Source organism: Haliotis rufescens, unplaced genomic scaffold, assembly GCF_023055435.1.
Source record: "Haliotis rufescens isolate VD_foot unplaced genomic scaffold, xgHalRufe1.0.p SCAF_11, whole genome shotgun sequence".
NCBI classification, from domain to species: domain Eukaryota; kingdom Metazoa; phylum Mollusca; class Gastropoda; order Lepetellida; family Haliotidae; genus Haliotis; species Haliotis rufescens.
This window is the reverse complement of record NW_025963791.1, coordinates 9,985,805-10,001,481: the sequence shown is the minus strand read 5'-3', so window position 1 is coordinate 10,001,481 and position 15,677 is coordinate 9,985,805. Positions and strand designations below refer to the sequence as shown.

General features: G+C 42.8%; 1 protein-coding gene across 5 annotated transcripts in view; it reads right to left on the bottom strand.

Annotated features, from left to right (window-relative positions):
* Positions 1-8,942: 8,942 nt before the first annotated feature.
* LOC124146364 (cholesterol transporter ABCA5-like) overlaps positions 8,943-15,677 on the bottom strand; it is a 128,594-nt gene continuing 121,859 nt past the window's right edge. For all 5 annotated transcript variants that reach the window (XM_048392195.1, XM_048392193.1, XM_048392192.1 and 2 more), the window contains one exon: positions 8,943-14,425. In XM_048392195.1, coding sequence (XP_048248152.1) covers positions 14,282-14,425 — 144 coding nt within the window. In that variant the 3' untranslated portion in view covers positions 8,943-14,281. The remainder of the gene's footprint in view (positions 14,426-15,677) is intronic.

Sequence of the window (15,677 nt, the reverse complement as noted above, 5' to 3'; positions counted from 1 at the left end):
TATTTTAGAAGTCATGGTGGTCAAGTTGTCTAAGGCACCTCAGTTTGCTATACAGAGTTGTTTCCCTTAGGCATGCCAAAAACTTATGACCATGGGTTTGAATCCCAGTTCGCCTTGATTTTGAGTTCAGTTATAAACAAGAATCAAGCACTTGTCATTGATGAACTATGAATGTCTATTGCTTTGTTTTGTTAATGTTTGTAGGACCATGTGGAGTCAGGGTAGAATAGGTCCGTACTACACCGTGCTTGTCAAAAACGCTGACTGAAAGGGGATTGGGTGGCTTGGCTCTGTCATAGGGCTGGCTATTGATAGAGATCATAGAGATCGATAACTAAATAGTGATCAATTATCGATAAATATCGGAGAAGTAACTTTGAGCAAATATGTTGCTAGCTCAGAGACAAACAACAATATTTCCCATCACTGGGGAATTGTGACACATTTATGCATGGATTACTTTGTGGATGTTTAAGATATAACAAAATCAGTTGCTTTCTCTCTTTGGCAATGGACAAAAACAAGTCTGCTTCGGTAAATTATAACTTTATTTCATTACAATAGTTTATGTAAGATGTTATCGATGACACAAGTTTCATATAGATAATTGTTAATGTTTCTTCACATCAACGATAATTCTGATTATCGATCTCTTTAGCCAGCCCTACTGTGTCATTTGGCTGAATGGGGGTCATCATTCCCTAATGTCGTGGATCATTATTCCGGGTACGATGACTTGCAACCAACCAAGTCACTAGCCGGGCCACCTGATCTGATTGGTCTCGCCTTGTATGATAATGGTGTGTGTATATGAGCCATTCCTTCAAATGTCAGGATGATTTTTCTTAAGATTGTTTATCAATATATGTGTTAATCTTCTTGAATATATATAATTGTAATAAGAATCACTGCCGACAATTTGTTCATTACACATCCTCTACAGACATCATTCTGTGGAACGGTTTGATCGCATCGTCTGTCAATACATATGCCCTACCGACGTCTGGAACAGTTTGATGGAATTGACTGTCAATACATACCCTCTACTGATGTCTGGAACAGTTTGATGGAATTGACTGTCAATACATACCCTCTACTGATGTCTGGAACAGTTTGATGGAATTGACTGTCAATACATACCCTCTACTGATGTCTGGAACAGTTTGATGGAATTGACTGTCAATACATACCCTCTACTGATGTCTGGAACAGTTTGATGGAATTGACTGTCAATACATACCCTCTACTGATGTCTGGAACAGTTTGATGGAATTGACTGTCAATACATACCCTCTACTGATGTCTGGAACAGTTTGATGGAATTGACTGTCAATACATACCCTCTACTGATGTCTGGAACAGTTTGATGGAATTGACTGTCAATACATACCCTCTACTGATGTCTGGAACAGTTTGATGACATCGTCAGTCACTGCCACTACTGTGTTTTTATTTTAAAACGGTCTCCTGTTGAGACATCCCAGTATACTCCTCCAGCAGGGTCTGATTTTATGGATGACCCTTGGTCAAGGTCATGCTATTTGAGAATCCTTTCAGTACACTCCAATATTATATGTAATCCTGGTGTAATGATATGTACCAGTGATGTAATGGTCATGAGAGTTCAGGTTGTAACTAGGATACTATACTATAAAATAGGTCAATGTGACCTACTTTTGTTCCGAGTCTACCATGCACTTGTATTTTGTGATAGATTCAAAGGTGTGCAATGGACTGCATCTGTTTTTGCATGTGTAGCGACCATAACATTTACGCATCCCAGATGGGATTCAAACCATGGACCTTCTAATCTAAGTTGAACGGCTTGTCCACATGACTAAAGGCGTGAACCCTGCCTGCAGGCGGACAAGGTAAGGAAGACCTCTGCGGATGGCTCCTCATCCTGCTCTACACATAATGCAAAGCATCAGTATAGCTCACTGCCCCAACATGACCACACAGCCCCTAGAGCATGGGAAGTATCATCCCCGATGCCATGATTAGATGTATTTATTCCATATCACATCGTGATTCCAACGAGAACTTTGTTGTTACCTCAGTTACTTCTTCATTGTTTTTGTTGTCATGTTTCTGCTTGAACCATTTGAAGTGTTATTCCTCTGTGTTTCAAAGCTTATATGTATAAATTCCGTTGCACATATCAGTCAGGAGTTTCTGCTTCTTCTTTTGAACTATTTTTTGCACTTGTTTCTTTTTTGATTTGTGATGGAATTGCTGCGTTCATGCCCATGCTATGCCCACCTTCAGCATCGTCAATACTTCACAGACTTGGATCCACTATGTTGCTGCTGCTGAGCTGGCCGCCGTCATATAGCTGGAATATTGCTGAGTGCAGCGTTAAACAACAAACAAACTAACCTTGTCAGCTGGCTGCCGTTATATAGCTGGCTGCTGTCATATAGCTGGAATATTGCTGAGTGCAGTGTTAAACAACAAACAAACAAACAAACAAACAAACATTGTCAGCTGGCTGCTGTCATATAGCTGGCCGCCGTCATATAGCTGGAATATTGCTGAGTGCAGCGTTAAACAACAAACAAACATTGTCAGCTGGCATATAGCTGGAATATTGCTGAGTGCAGCGTTAAACAACAAACAAACTAACCTTGTCAGCTGGCTGCCTTTAGAAAGCTGGCCGCTGTCATATAGCTGGAATATTGCTGAGTGCAGTGTTAAACAACAAACAAACAAACAAACAAACAAACAAACATTGTCAGCTGGCTGCTGTCATATAGCTGGCCGCCGTCATATAGCTGGAATTTTGCTGAGTGCAGCGTTAAACAACAAACAAACATTGTCAGCTGGTCTCAAGAGTATATATTGTGATGCACTCTGTGTGTGAGCCTATGTTCCCTGAGCATATAGGCTCATGCACACACAGAGTACGACACAACATATACCCTGACGGTACCGGTTGACAACAAATATATGTTTAGCCTGTTTATCTATAATGTTTCAATAAGGATGAGAAATTATGGATGTCAACTTCTTTATTATGAGGAATACAATGTTTAGGATTATTAAACTTAACTAGGGAAGCCACCAGTTAAGTTTCCACCTTTGTTATCTTATTACTTTTGTTGCTCTTAAATGTACATATCTATGTTCTCTGCTTCATAGCATCCATTCACCTGATGAAGTAAACATATACTCCGAAACGTGGTGTTCCTCATTATAAGAAGTTGACATCCATAAATTCTCTTCCTTATCTTCAACCCTGTGTAAGATGACCCCCCTTGAAAGCCCCCTAATTCTAGGTACGAAAACCCCACCTTATACACAGCGATATATGGTAATGAATGCACGCCCGTGAAGTATTGAAGATGAGTTTTCAAAAGTCTTTTTGTATGTTTACAAAATGACTGTTTTCTGTCAGCAAATTTTACTTTTTGAACAATAACTAGCATTTATCCCGGAATCATGGATACAAAATTGTAGGGGTAGTTATTGGGATGTTATTGCTGTCCTTCTACTATTATGATGATCGTGTCATTATGTGACGTGAGAATAGGACTAGTTTTCTTCCACATTTTTAAGTATGGCAAGTTTATTGCCATGGTGTTTGTGCTTCCTGACATTTCTGACAAACAAGGCCTTTTTTATTTCCTGTGTTGTTAAGGTCTGGTGGTTATATTTGAAATACGATTAATATATTTAAAAATGTTTTCTATCAAATTATTTCTTGATAGAAATGTTAGTCTGACGAAAATAAAGAAACAAAAATTAACAATAAATTAATTTTCTTCCTTTGACCAACTTTTCAAGTGTTTTCAAACTAAGCAGGAAAAACATGAACTAATTAACCTGTAAACCATGTAATTAAGAAACTGACACCTTAGTATTGCTTTATTTAATTGTATTGTTCAATGATATGTAATCAGCATTAACCCATTCCTAACTTCCTCTTTTGCCAACTGAACTTGGTTTTTTACAGATTTTTTTATTTTACAACTGAGCTTAAGGATTAGCATATTTATTGTTTATCAGATCAATATACTTATTGTGCTGTACCATTGTGATATTGTTAAATAACACATGTAATTGTAGACACTACCTTGGACTTTTATACATCAGTGGAATAAACCAGAAACTTGTGTTGTTCAAGAAAACCCCACATGTTGTTGGCTTTTCATTGAGTGAGGCAGCTATGATCGAGTGAGTGAGTTGGGTTTGGTGCTGCATTGATCAGTATTTCAGTTATGCCATGGGGAGAGTATACCAAGGTCATTCTGAAGATGTTTGTGTACCTTGAGACTTTATTGTCTTTCATACAAGGCAGATGTTTTACACATGGGGAGTCCAGTCTGTGCCCTGAGTGCAGGTCTGTGTTATTGGGAGTCCAGTCTATGCCCTGAGTGCAGGTCTGTGTTATTGGGAGTCCAGTCTATGCCCTTACTGCAGGTCTGTGTCAGGGGGAGTCCAGTCTGTGCCCTGAGTGCAGGTCTGTGTTATTGGGAGTCCAGTCTATGCCCTGAGTGCAGGTCTGTGTCATGGGGAGTCCAGTCTGTGCCCTGAGTGCAGGTCTGTGTCAGGGGGAGTCCAGTCTGTGCCCTGAGTGCAGGTCTGTGTTATGGGAGTCCAGTCTATGCCGTGAGTGCAGGTCTGTGTTATTGGGAGTCCAGTCTGTGCCCTGAGTGCAGGTCTGTGTCAGGGGGAGTCCAGTCTTTGCCCTGAGTGCAGGTCTGTGTCAGGGGGAGTCCAGTCTGTGCCCTGAGTGCAGGTCTGTGTCATGGGGAGTCCAGTCTGTGCCCTGAGTGCAGGTCTGTGTCAGGGGGAGTCCAGTCTGTGCCCTGAGTGCAGGTCTGTGTTATGGGAGTCCAGTCTATGCCTTGAGTGCAGGTCTGTGTTATTGGGAGTCCAGTCTGTGCCCTGAGTGCAGGTCTGTGTCAGGGGGAGTCCAGTCTTTGCCCTGAGTGCAGGTCTGTGTCAGGGGGAGTCCAGTCTGTGCCCTGAGTGCAGGTCTGTGTCAGGGGGAGTCCAGTCTTTGCCCTGAGTGCAGGTCTGTGTTATTGGGAGTCCAGTCTTTGCCCTGATTGCAGGTCTGTTTCAGGGGGAGTCCAGTCTGTGCCCTGAGTGCAGGTCTGTGTCAGGGGGAGTCCAGTCTGTGCCCTGAGTTCAAGTTTGTGTTATTGGGAGTCCAGTCTGTGCCCTGAGTGCAGGTCTGCGTCATGGGGAGTCCAGTCTTTGCCCTGAGTGCAGGTCTGTGTCAGGGGGAGTCCAGTCTGTGCCCTGAGTGCAGGTCTGTGTTATTGGGAGTCCAGTCTTTGCCCTGAGTGCAGGTCTGTGTTATTGGGAGTCCAGTCTTTGCCCTGAGTGCAGGTCTATGTCATGGGGAGTCCAGTCTGTGCCCTGAGTGCAGGTCTGTGTCATGGGGAGTCCAGTCTTTGCCCTGAGTGCAGGTCTGTGTCAGGGGGAGTCCAGTCTGTGCCCTGAGTGCAGGTCTATGTCAGGGGGAGTCCAGTCTGTGCCCTGAGTGCAGGTCTGTGTCATGGGGAGTCCAGTCTTTGCCCTGAGTGCAGGTCTGTTTCAGGGGGAGTCCAGTCTGTGCCCTGAGTGCAGGTCTGTGTCAGGGGGAGTCCAGTCTGTGCCCTGAGTGCAGGTCTGTGTCAGGGGGAGTCCAGTCTGTGCCCTGGGTTCAAGTTTGTGTTATTGGGAGTCCAGTCTGTGCCCTGAGTGCAGGTCTGCATCATGGGGAGTCCAGTCTTTGCCCTGAGTGCAGGTCTGTGTCAGGGGGAGTCCAGTCTGTGCCCTGAGTGCAGGTCTGTGTTATTGGGAGTCCAGTCTTTGCCCTGAGTGCAGGTCTGTTTCAGGGGGAGTCCAGTCTTTGCCCTGAGTGCAGGTCTGTGTCAGGGGGAGTCCAGTCTGTGCCCTGAGTGCAGGTCTGTGTCATGGGGAGTCCAGTCTTTGCCCTGAGTGCAGGTCTGTGTCAGGGGGAGTCCAGTCTGTGCCCTGAGTGCAGGTCTGTGTTATTGGGAGTCCAGTCTTTGCCCTGAGTGCAGGTCTGTGTTATTGAGAGTCCAGTCTTTGCCCTGAGTGCAGGTCTGTGTCATGGGGAGTCCAGTCTGTGCCCTGAGAGCAGGTCTGTGTCAGGGAGAGTCCAATCTGTGCCCTGAGTGCAGGTCTGTGTCATGGGGAGTCCAGTCTGTGCCCTGAGTTCAAGTTTGTGTTATTGGGAGTCCAGTCTTTGCCCTGAGTGCAGGTCTGTGTCAGGGGGAGTCCAGTCTGTGCCCTGAGTGCAGGTCTGTGTTATTGGGAGTCCAGTCTTTGCCCTGAGTGCAGGTCTGTGTCATGGGGAGTCCAGTCTTTGCCCTGAGTGCAGGTCTGTGTCATGGGGAGTCCAGTCTGTGCCCTGAGTGCAGGTCTGTGTCATGGGGAGTCCAGTCTTTGCCCTGAGTGCAGGTCTGTTTCAGGGGGAGTCCAGTCTGTGCCCTGAGTGCAGGTCTGTGTCAGGGGGTGTCCAGTCTGTGCCCTGAGTGCAGGTCTGTGTCATGGGGAGTCCAGTCTTTGCCCTGAGTGCAGGTCTGTTTCAGGGGGAGTCCAGTCTGTGCCCTGAGTGCAGGTCTGTGTCAGGGGGAGTCCAGTCTGTGCCCTGAGTGCAGGTCTGTGTCAGGGGGAGTCCAGTCTGTGCCCTGAGTTCAAGTTTGTGTTATTGGGAGTCCAGTCTGTGCCCTGAGTGCAGGTCTGCGTCATGGGGAGTCCAGTCTTTGCCCTGAGTGCAGGTCTGTGTCAGGGGGAGTCCAGTCTGTGCCCTGAGTGCAGGTCTGTGTTATTGGGAGTCCAGTCTTTGCCCTGAGTGCAGGTCTGTGTTATTGAGAGTCCAGTCTTTGCCCTGAGTGCAGGTCTGTGTCATGGGGAGTCCAGTCTGTGCCCTGAGAGCAGGTCTGTGTCAGGGAGAGTCCAATCTGTGCCCTGAGTGCAGGTCTGTGTCATGGGGAGTCCAGTCTGTGCCCTGAGTTCAAGTCTGTGTTATTGGGAGTCCAGTCTTTGCCCTGAGTGCAAGACTGCGTCATGGAGAGTCCAGTCTGTGCCCTGAGTGCAGGTCTGTGTCATGGGGAGTCCAGTCTTTGCCCTGAGTGCAGGTCTGTGTTATTTGGAGTCCAGTCTTTGCCCTGAGTGCAGGACTGTGTTATTGGGAGTCCAGTCTTTGCCCTGAGTGCAGGTCTGTGTCAGGGGGAGTCCAGTCTGTGCCCTGAGTTCAAGTTTGTGTTATTGGGAGTCCAGTCTGTGCCCTGAGTGCAGGTCTGTGTCATGGGGAGTCCAGTCTTTGCCCTGAGTGCAGGACTGTGTTATTGGGAGTCCAGTCTTTGCCGTGAGTGCAGGTCTGTGTCAGGGGGAGTCCAGTCTGTGCCCTGAGTGCAGGTCTGTGTCATGGGGAGTCCAGTCTTTGCCCTGAGTGCAGGTCTGTGTCATGGGGAGTCCAGTCTTTGCCCTGAGTGCAGGTCTGTGTTATTGGGAGTCCAGTCTTTGCCCTGAGTGCAGGACTGTGTTATTGGGAGTCCAGTCTTTGCCCTGAGTGCAGGTCTGTGTCAGGGGGAGTCCAGTCTATGCCCTGAGTGCAGGTCTGTGTTATTGGGAGTCCAGTCTATGCCCTGAGTGCAGGTCTGTGTTATTGGGAGTCCAGTCTTTGCCGTGAGTGCAGGTCTGTTTCAGGGGGAGTTCAGTCTTTGCCCTGAGTGCAGGTCTGTGTCAGGGGGAGTCCAGTCTTTGCCGTGAGTGCAGGTCTGTGTCAGGGGGAGTCCAGTCTGTGCCCTGAGTGCAGGTCTGTGTCAGGGGGAGTCCAGTCTTTGCCCTGAGTGCAGGTCTGTGTCAGGGGGAGTCCAGTCTTTGCCCTGAGTGCAGGTCTGTGTCATGGGGAGACCAGTCTGTGCCCTGAGTGCAGGTCTGTGTCAGGGGGAGTCCAGTCTTTGCCCTGACTGCAGGTCCATGTCATGGGGAGTAAAGTAGAGTCCTGAGTGCAGTGCATGTCAATGAGACCAGTCTGTGCCCTGAGTGCAGGTCTGTACCCTGAGTCTGTGTCATGGGGAGTCAAGTAGGGTCCTCAATGCAGGTGCATGTCTGCAGAGCATGGTCATGGTCCTCTACATGTGCATCTGATGATGTGCAACTGCTGTTTAACTCCACACTCGGCAACGTTCCAGCTATATGATGGCGTTCTGTAAATAATCAAGTCTGGACCAGGCAATCATGAGCAATGATCCACGAAATTGGAATACGATGACATGCATCAACCAAGTCAGCGGGCCTGACCACCCGATCCAGTTAGTCGCCTCTTACGACAAGCATAGTCGCCTTTTACGGCAAGCATTGGTTGCTGAAGACCTATTCTAAGGCTTGCTTAACTTAACTAAGTTGTTAATACAGATAAACAACCAACTCAACAATGGACTGAACCAATGCCGCTTCACCCTGAAGAGTGAGTGAGTTGGAATTAACGCCGCTTTGAATAATATTCCAGTTATATCATGACATGTCAGCTTAATGTGGGAAGAAAGCCCGAAGTGATGCAGGTCTCAGACGTTTACCACGGGCATGGGTATGGTGCTGACAAACCCAGAAACATAGTTGGGGCGAAACGGGATTCAAACCCACAATCAAGGTTTCTGGCGTGCCAAAGGGATGCAACTCTGCTCAACAAATTGCGGCACCTTATACGACAGGGCCATCCATGCCCCAGATGAGTTCCCAGCCCTGATGAGTTCGCCCTTTCTTTTGTCATGGTACAAAGAAGACGGACAAACTGTGTTTTCAATGTTAAGGTACCTTATCTATAGACTTAAATTAATTCATTTAACAGTGGTAAAATTAACACTTGATCCCTCAATGCAGAACGGTTTAATGTACAGATAACCTTGCACTACTTAATTCAAGGCCTGAAAAGTTAGTTTGTAACTAACTGAAAGTGTTATGACAAGACAAATGAAAAAATGTAAATAGTTTTTAATAATCTGTAACAAATTACAATAAAAACAATCATTCAATAACAGTAGACAGATGAACATACAAATATTCTCAACTATAGAAAACAATCTGGTAAAAATATTTCATTTTTGTCCAAATATCCGCAGGACTTTTCTTCTCAATATATAAAAGTCAAAAGAAAGACTTCCGGTATTCCCCTTAAAGTGGTCCCCAATCCTCATTTTCGGCCAAAACAATTTATTTTTGACAGCTCAGCCTCCACTATGTATTGCTAAAGTGAAAACAATAAATAAAAGTTATTTGCAGGAAGAATTCAAAATTCAAATGCATATTTCTATTTACTTTTGACAAAATATTTTATATTTAAAATTAATATTTATTGTAAATAAACATAATTAAATCCTAACAATTTTGTATTTTTATATTATGCCTTGTGTATTTTGGTATTTGATAAGAACATAAGCTTATCCAGATAACATTCTACACAAACAACATTGAATATCATAGCTTGGGTATTACTAGCTATCAGAAGATAAACACACTGGCCTATAAGGATGACATATCTAGGCTGTAAAAATATAATAAGTAATATAAAATTTTGGAATTGTTTGGTTGAAAAAAGAAAGAAATTGAAAACGAACTGCAAGAAACACATCTATATCAAATTCATTACTGGCAGTTACAGATGTCTGGGCTGGAAGGACTTGTCATGACAGGAAGGTGGTTGTAATACATCAAGCTTGTGGCCATGGCAGTATGAAGCTCAGCATGAAACCATGCTGCTCAACATGACATGAAACCATGCTGCTCAACATGACATGAAACCATGCTGCTCAACATGACATGAAACCATGCTGCTCAACATGACATGATACCATGCTGCTCAACATGACATGAAACTATGCTGCTCAACATGACATGATACCATGCTGCTCAACATGACATGAAACCATGCTGCTCAACATGACATGAAACCATGCTGCTCAACAGGACATGATACTATGCTGCTCAACATGACTTGATACCATGCTATGCCATGCTGCTCAACATGACATGAAACCATGCTGCTCAACATGACATGAAACCATGCTGCTCAACAGGACGTGATACCATGCTGCTCAACATGACTTGATACCATGCTATACCTTGCTGCTCAACATGACATGAAACCATGCTGCTCAACATGACATGAAACCATGCTGCTCAACAGGACATGATACCATGCTGCTCAACAGGACATGATACCATGCTGCTCAACAGGACATGATACCATGCTATACCATGCTGCTCAACATGACATGAAACCATGCTGCTCAACATGACATGAAACCATGCTGCTCAACATGACAAGATACCATGCTGCTCAACATGACATGATACCATGCTGCTCAACATGACATGATACCATGCTGCTCAACATGACATGAAACCATGCTGCTCAACATGACATGAAACCATGCTGCTCAACATGACATGATCCAGATCAGAAAGACTTCAGACCACTTGCCATGACATCCCGCCAATTCTCATGGCACCTATGACATTTAGGGGGAACAATTAAGGGAAACATATATAAAAAAAATAAAAAATTATACAATAAATGTGGTAAAATATATATTGGTATTCTAGTTGTCAATATATTACGTGCTGTACCACATGAGTGTAAGCCAATACAATTTATTTCATTTTATTGTTATCTTCATCTGATTTTCTCAGAAAAAAAAAAAATTTAATGCACAATATGTGAAAGTTTAGTTTCGTTGCCCAAAAGAAGACCCAATACTTTCATAGGCTGAAATATATGTAAATGATAGACAAAATATATGCCATTTTGACTGGGACAAGTTTACAGTAAAACTCTGACCCAAATATTTCGGTTAATAAGTGTCAGGTAAAATACCTGTTTCACACTCTATATCCAAGGTGATATTAAAGCATATCTGTTGACATACACCACAGTATTAAAAACAAACACCAAATATACCTGCTTAATGTTAAGTACGCAAACACATATAAAAAACAATAATTGTATCTCAATACTTGAAACAAGCACACTAAAAAACCTCAAACTCACATTTTAACATGTCAGTGTGTTAAATTCAGTAAACAACAGCTTATAAACTATTGCAATAGAATATAGAAGTCGTCATCCATAACATATCCTGTCTTTACTGTTATAAACTACTGGTAAACATGAGATCATTTCAAATAGTATATGTCTGTATAGTGGATATGTATGTGGTCGGCAATTATAAACAGGTTACAATTATGAAGTGATGTCTCCACTGGTACTCTAAATAGTGAGTAACTTTGTTCCATGGCAACTTTAAAAGTATAAAGTTTAAAAGAAACGGACAAAAAAGAATTGACATTCCTGTAACATTTCACAAAAATGAAAAATGGATAACAGAGAATTCATATTTTTACTCATTCTCCTGACCCAATATTAAAACAAAATCAAACAAATTCGTCATATCTTACTTATTCGATTCAACAAATTACATAGGTTTTTCATCTATTACAGTCCTTAAAACTCTACACATTCAGACAAGCATATGGCATGAAATTGTTCACTTTCTTCGATAAAATATCCTAAAAACTATGTTTACAATGGTGGTATGGTTCTAGGTGCAGATTTGAAGCAGATTTGAAGCCCTGCAGATAGATAGCAACACAGTCATTTTGATGTGTACAGATATGTCATACCACTACTGTTGCTGGTGCATTAGCACATCTTAAATATTATTCAGAACAATATGTAAATTGCATTGAAACACTTGCACCAGGTTTGGCTGCTGCGGTTTCAGAATGCGCAGTCCTGATACCGTATTCGACGTATTAAGCGCCCAGGGCGCTCTCAAAATTAGAAATAGGGGGCTCTTATTAGAATATTATTTTGGAGTTGAAAAGATAAATTTCGTGGTTTATGCTGACAGCCTGAAATGTTTATGTACGACAAATACATTTTTTTCCAAAATTTAATTGCCAATAATAAAGTGTGCATATAACACACGAGTGCGTATTATACGCGAATAGGGAAAGGAAGCGCTGCGTATTATATGCGAATAGGGGTCGGAAGGAGTGCTAATTGGGATTGTTCACTTGCCAATATATATGCAAATCTCGACGTGGGCGCTTATTAGAGCGGGGCGCTTATTACGTCGAATACGGTATGCAAATTTGTTTGTGGCAGTGGTGTAATGCTAAGTCTAATGGTTGACTGAGAAAGGACATATTACAACAGAGTTTCGGATTGGTTAGACATAGTCTGTCAAATGGCTGACTGAAAGAGACCTTCTGATTGGTCAGAGATACTCTGTCTTATGGCAGAATGAAAGAGACCTTCTGATTGGTCAGAGATAGCCTGTCTAATGGCTGAATGAAAGAGACTTTCGGATTGGTCCCAGATATTCTGTCCAGTAGTAGTGTAAGTACTGGTGGCATCAGACTAACTAACTGGGTTTCATTTAACATCACATCTTCTCATTTATCACAGGACTCTTGAGCTGCTGATTGAAGGAAGCTACAGTTACAAGTGTGGCAGATGGGATACAACTGGTCACAACTGGCAAGTGGCAATGATGGCAGGAAGTGCACAAAAAACAGATGTATAACCTTAATATGGAATTACATCATGACATTAATCAGTATACATGGATCAGTGTTAAAAAATATGCATGGATGCCAAGCGGACATAATCCCAATGTTAAATATCTAGAGGTCCCGAGGTCCCTAGGTACTGCTGAGCAAACCTCAAGGGACCCTTTCACTTCTAACCCTGGGGAAGGATCACACATGAACATACTTTTCTCATGGCTGCTGGCTGGTTATGATTTTATGGCTTTTAATGTTTTTAGGTTACATTGTTGAAGTATCACGAATGACTATTCCAGTAATGGTTTATCACGAAACAAACTTGACTGGACCTGGTCTTGATCCAACATCATCTTGGTATAAGTTCCACTGATGGATACAAAATCTCGAACTCCAAAAACGTATTCGAAATATTAATTTGCAGAAATGGATACAGAAACTTAAGTACAGACTATTTAATACTCTGGGTGGGCGGTTGGGTAGCCTGGTGGTTAAAGTGTTCGCTCGTCACCCTGAAGACCTGGTTTTGATTCCCGACATGGGTACAATGTGTGAAGCCCATTTCTGGTGTCCCCTGCCGTGATATTGCTGGAATATTGCTAAAGGCGGCTTAAAAACATGCTCACTCACTCATTAATACGTTAGTAAGATGAACATGGATCTACAAGTAAATTAGTAAGAAGAGAATTTGATTTTTATGACTTCATATTTACTTGACTTAATAATGCTCTTCAAGTGTGTGGTCCAAGGTTAAAGTTTAAACTAATCAGATCAAGATTTTTTCAGTTTCAAATTGTCAATTCAATCACAATTTACCTCCTGATATTTTGGCAAGAATTTAATCCTGTTGATCCTGGAATCCTGTTGATTGTCTAATGTGCTTTCCAATATTATTTTATTGTTCTAAAACTAGTTTTACAATTAGAATCTGTGATATTTTGCTAGTTGTTATACTGTCCTTCGACGACAGGTCTTAAGATATTATATAAATGCATAACTTGCTCAAGTCACGATATGGCTGAAACAATGCTGATGTGACTTTAAATATTAACTCACTCACTCACTCCAATATATACATGTACGTAACCATGGAAACTACACCTACCATAATGCTGTTATTAGTATATAGTTACATATGCCCAGTAGTTGAACGCAAATTAGTAAACGAAGGTATACACTGAATATGTTGATACGGTGATTAGATACATGTTTCAAAATGATGTCAAGTATAAAGTGTTTATCTCTTGTTAAACATATCATTGCTGTCAAACAGTATACAGTGAAACGTAATCAACTGATATCCTGATATTTATCAAGATATCCTGGAATGTAATACTTTCTTAAAATGTGACTTAGACTAAAATTAAGTCCCAGAAATAAAGTTATCTCATTTAAAAATTTAAATCCACAAAATAAAAGTAAAATTCAAATGGAGCCCAGAACAATGCTTAATTTCAGGCTTTGAGAATTCTAGGCTTGAATTGGACTCCTCCCAGAAAATCACATTGCCTTATATACATATACAATGTACAATGCATGTATAAAGTTATCAGTATTACTGACTTGTCACTGTGAGGCCAGCTGAATATGACCTCCGTCATGTTGCATGTACTTCTCTGGCAACAGATAGTTCATGATTGCATGGTACAAGTAGACCACGACAAAGGCTTTAAAATGCTTGCTGAGTCTTCTGCACTACAAAGTGCACCACAAAGCTAAGATGTTATCGAACTCCATTGGTCTTGATTCACATGCGCACACTGATGTTGCCTCTGCCGCGGCTGTCGCTGCCCCTGTCTCCTCCCCCATCAGACAGCTGCCTCATCAGAGATTTCGGCACATTGTCCTCTTCTCCTTCTTCATGCTGCTTCTTGGCAAAGTCCAGGAACACCTGCAACATTCAAGCCATTGTAGTTCTTCTTGTTTAATGCTGCACTCAGCAATATTCCAGGAATAGGGCAGGCTGTAAATGATCAATTCTGGATCCGACAATGGAGTGATCAAGAACAACAATTTACGTCATTGGGGAACAATATCATACTATCAACCACCTGTGAAGATTCGGTGTAGAATAGGTCTTCAGTAACCCATGCTTGCCTTAAAAGGCGACTTTGCTTGTCGTGAGAGGTTACTGAAAGGATCGGGTGGTCAGGCTTGCTGACTTGGTTGATGCATGTCATCCTATCCCAATTGCATGGATCGATGCTCATGATGTCAATCACTGGAGTGTCTGGTCCAGACTCGATTATTTACAGACTGCCGTCATATAGCTGGAATATTGCTGAGTGCGGCGTTAAACAACAAACAAACAATGCTATCGACCAAGTGAACCAGACTGCCTGAGCTATTAAGTCACCTCTTACAACCAGTATAGCTTGCTGGGAACCAGTTCTACCCTGGAATTCCCACTATTGTGAGTAAATCTTTATGCTGCTTATAGCATGTATAGTAGTCACTCACAAATCATCTGTCAGGGCCAGGCAAAAAAGTGATGAAATTTTAAGCAATGATCCACACTATCAGGGTACAATGACCTGCAATCATGCACAGAGACATGCCTGTCCCAATATTTGGTCGACTCTTAAGACAAGTGAGTGAGTTGGGTTTAACGCCGCTTTTAACAGTATTCCAGTTATATTGCGGCGTGTCAGCTTAATGTGGGAGGAAAGCACAAAGTGATGCAGGTCTCAGACGTTTACCACTTTGGTGAAACCCACGAGCACGGGTATGGTGCTGACAAATCTAGAAACATAATCGGAGCGAATCTTAAGACAAGGATAAGGTCATGGGGACATCCCAACAGCATCCTAAATGAAGAAATGCACACGTTTGTAGACTTTGATATTTAATCATTTAAAACCTTGCTCATTGTGCCTGTTTAAAAACTTCTCTTATCCCTGGCCTCACAAAGGATAAACCAAAATTAACTCAACTGGATATGGTGTCTAATAGATCAATCTGAAACATTTTTATCCTTTTTCTCTCTGTCCCATCTTTTACAAAACACTCTGTAAAGTCATGCAGGTGTCAAATGTTTAACCTTTGATGAAACCCATGAGCGGTATGGTGCTGACAAACCTAGCAACATAATCGGGGCGAACCAGAATTCAAACCCAAGGGATGCAACTCTGCACAGCGAATTG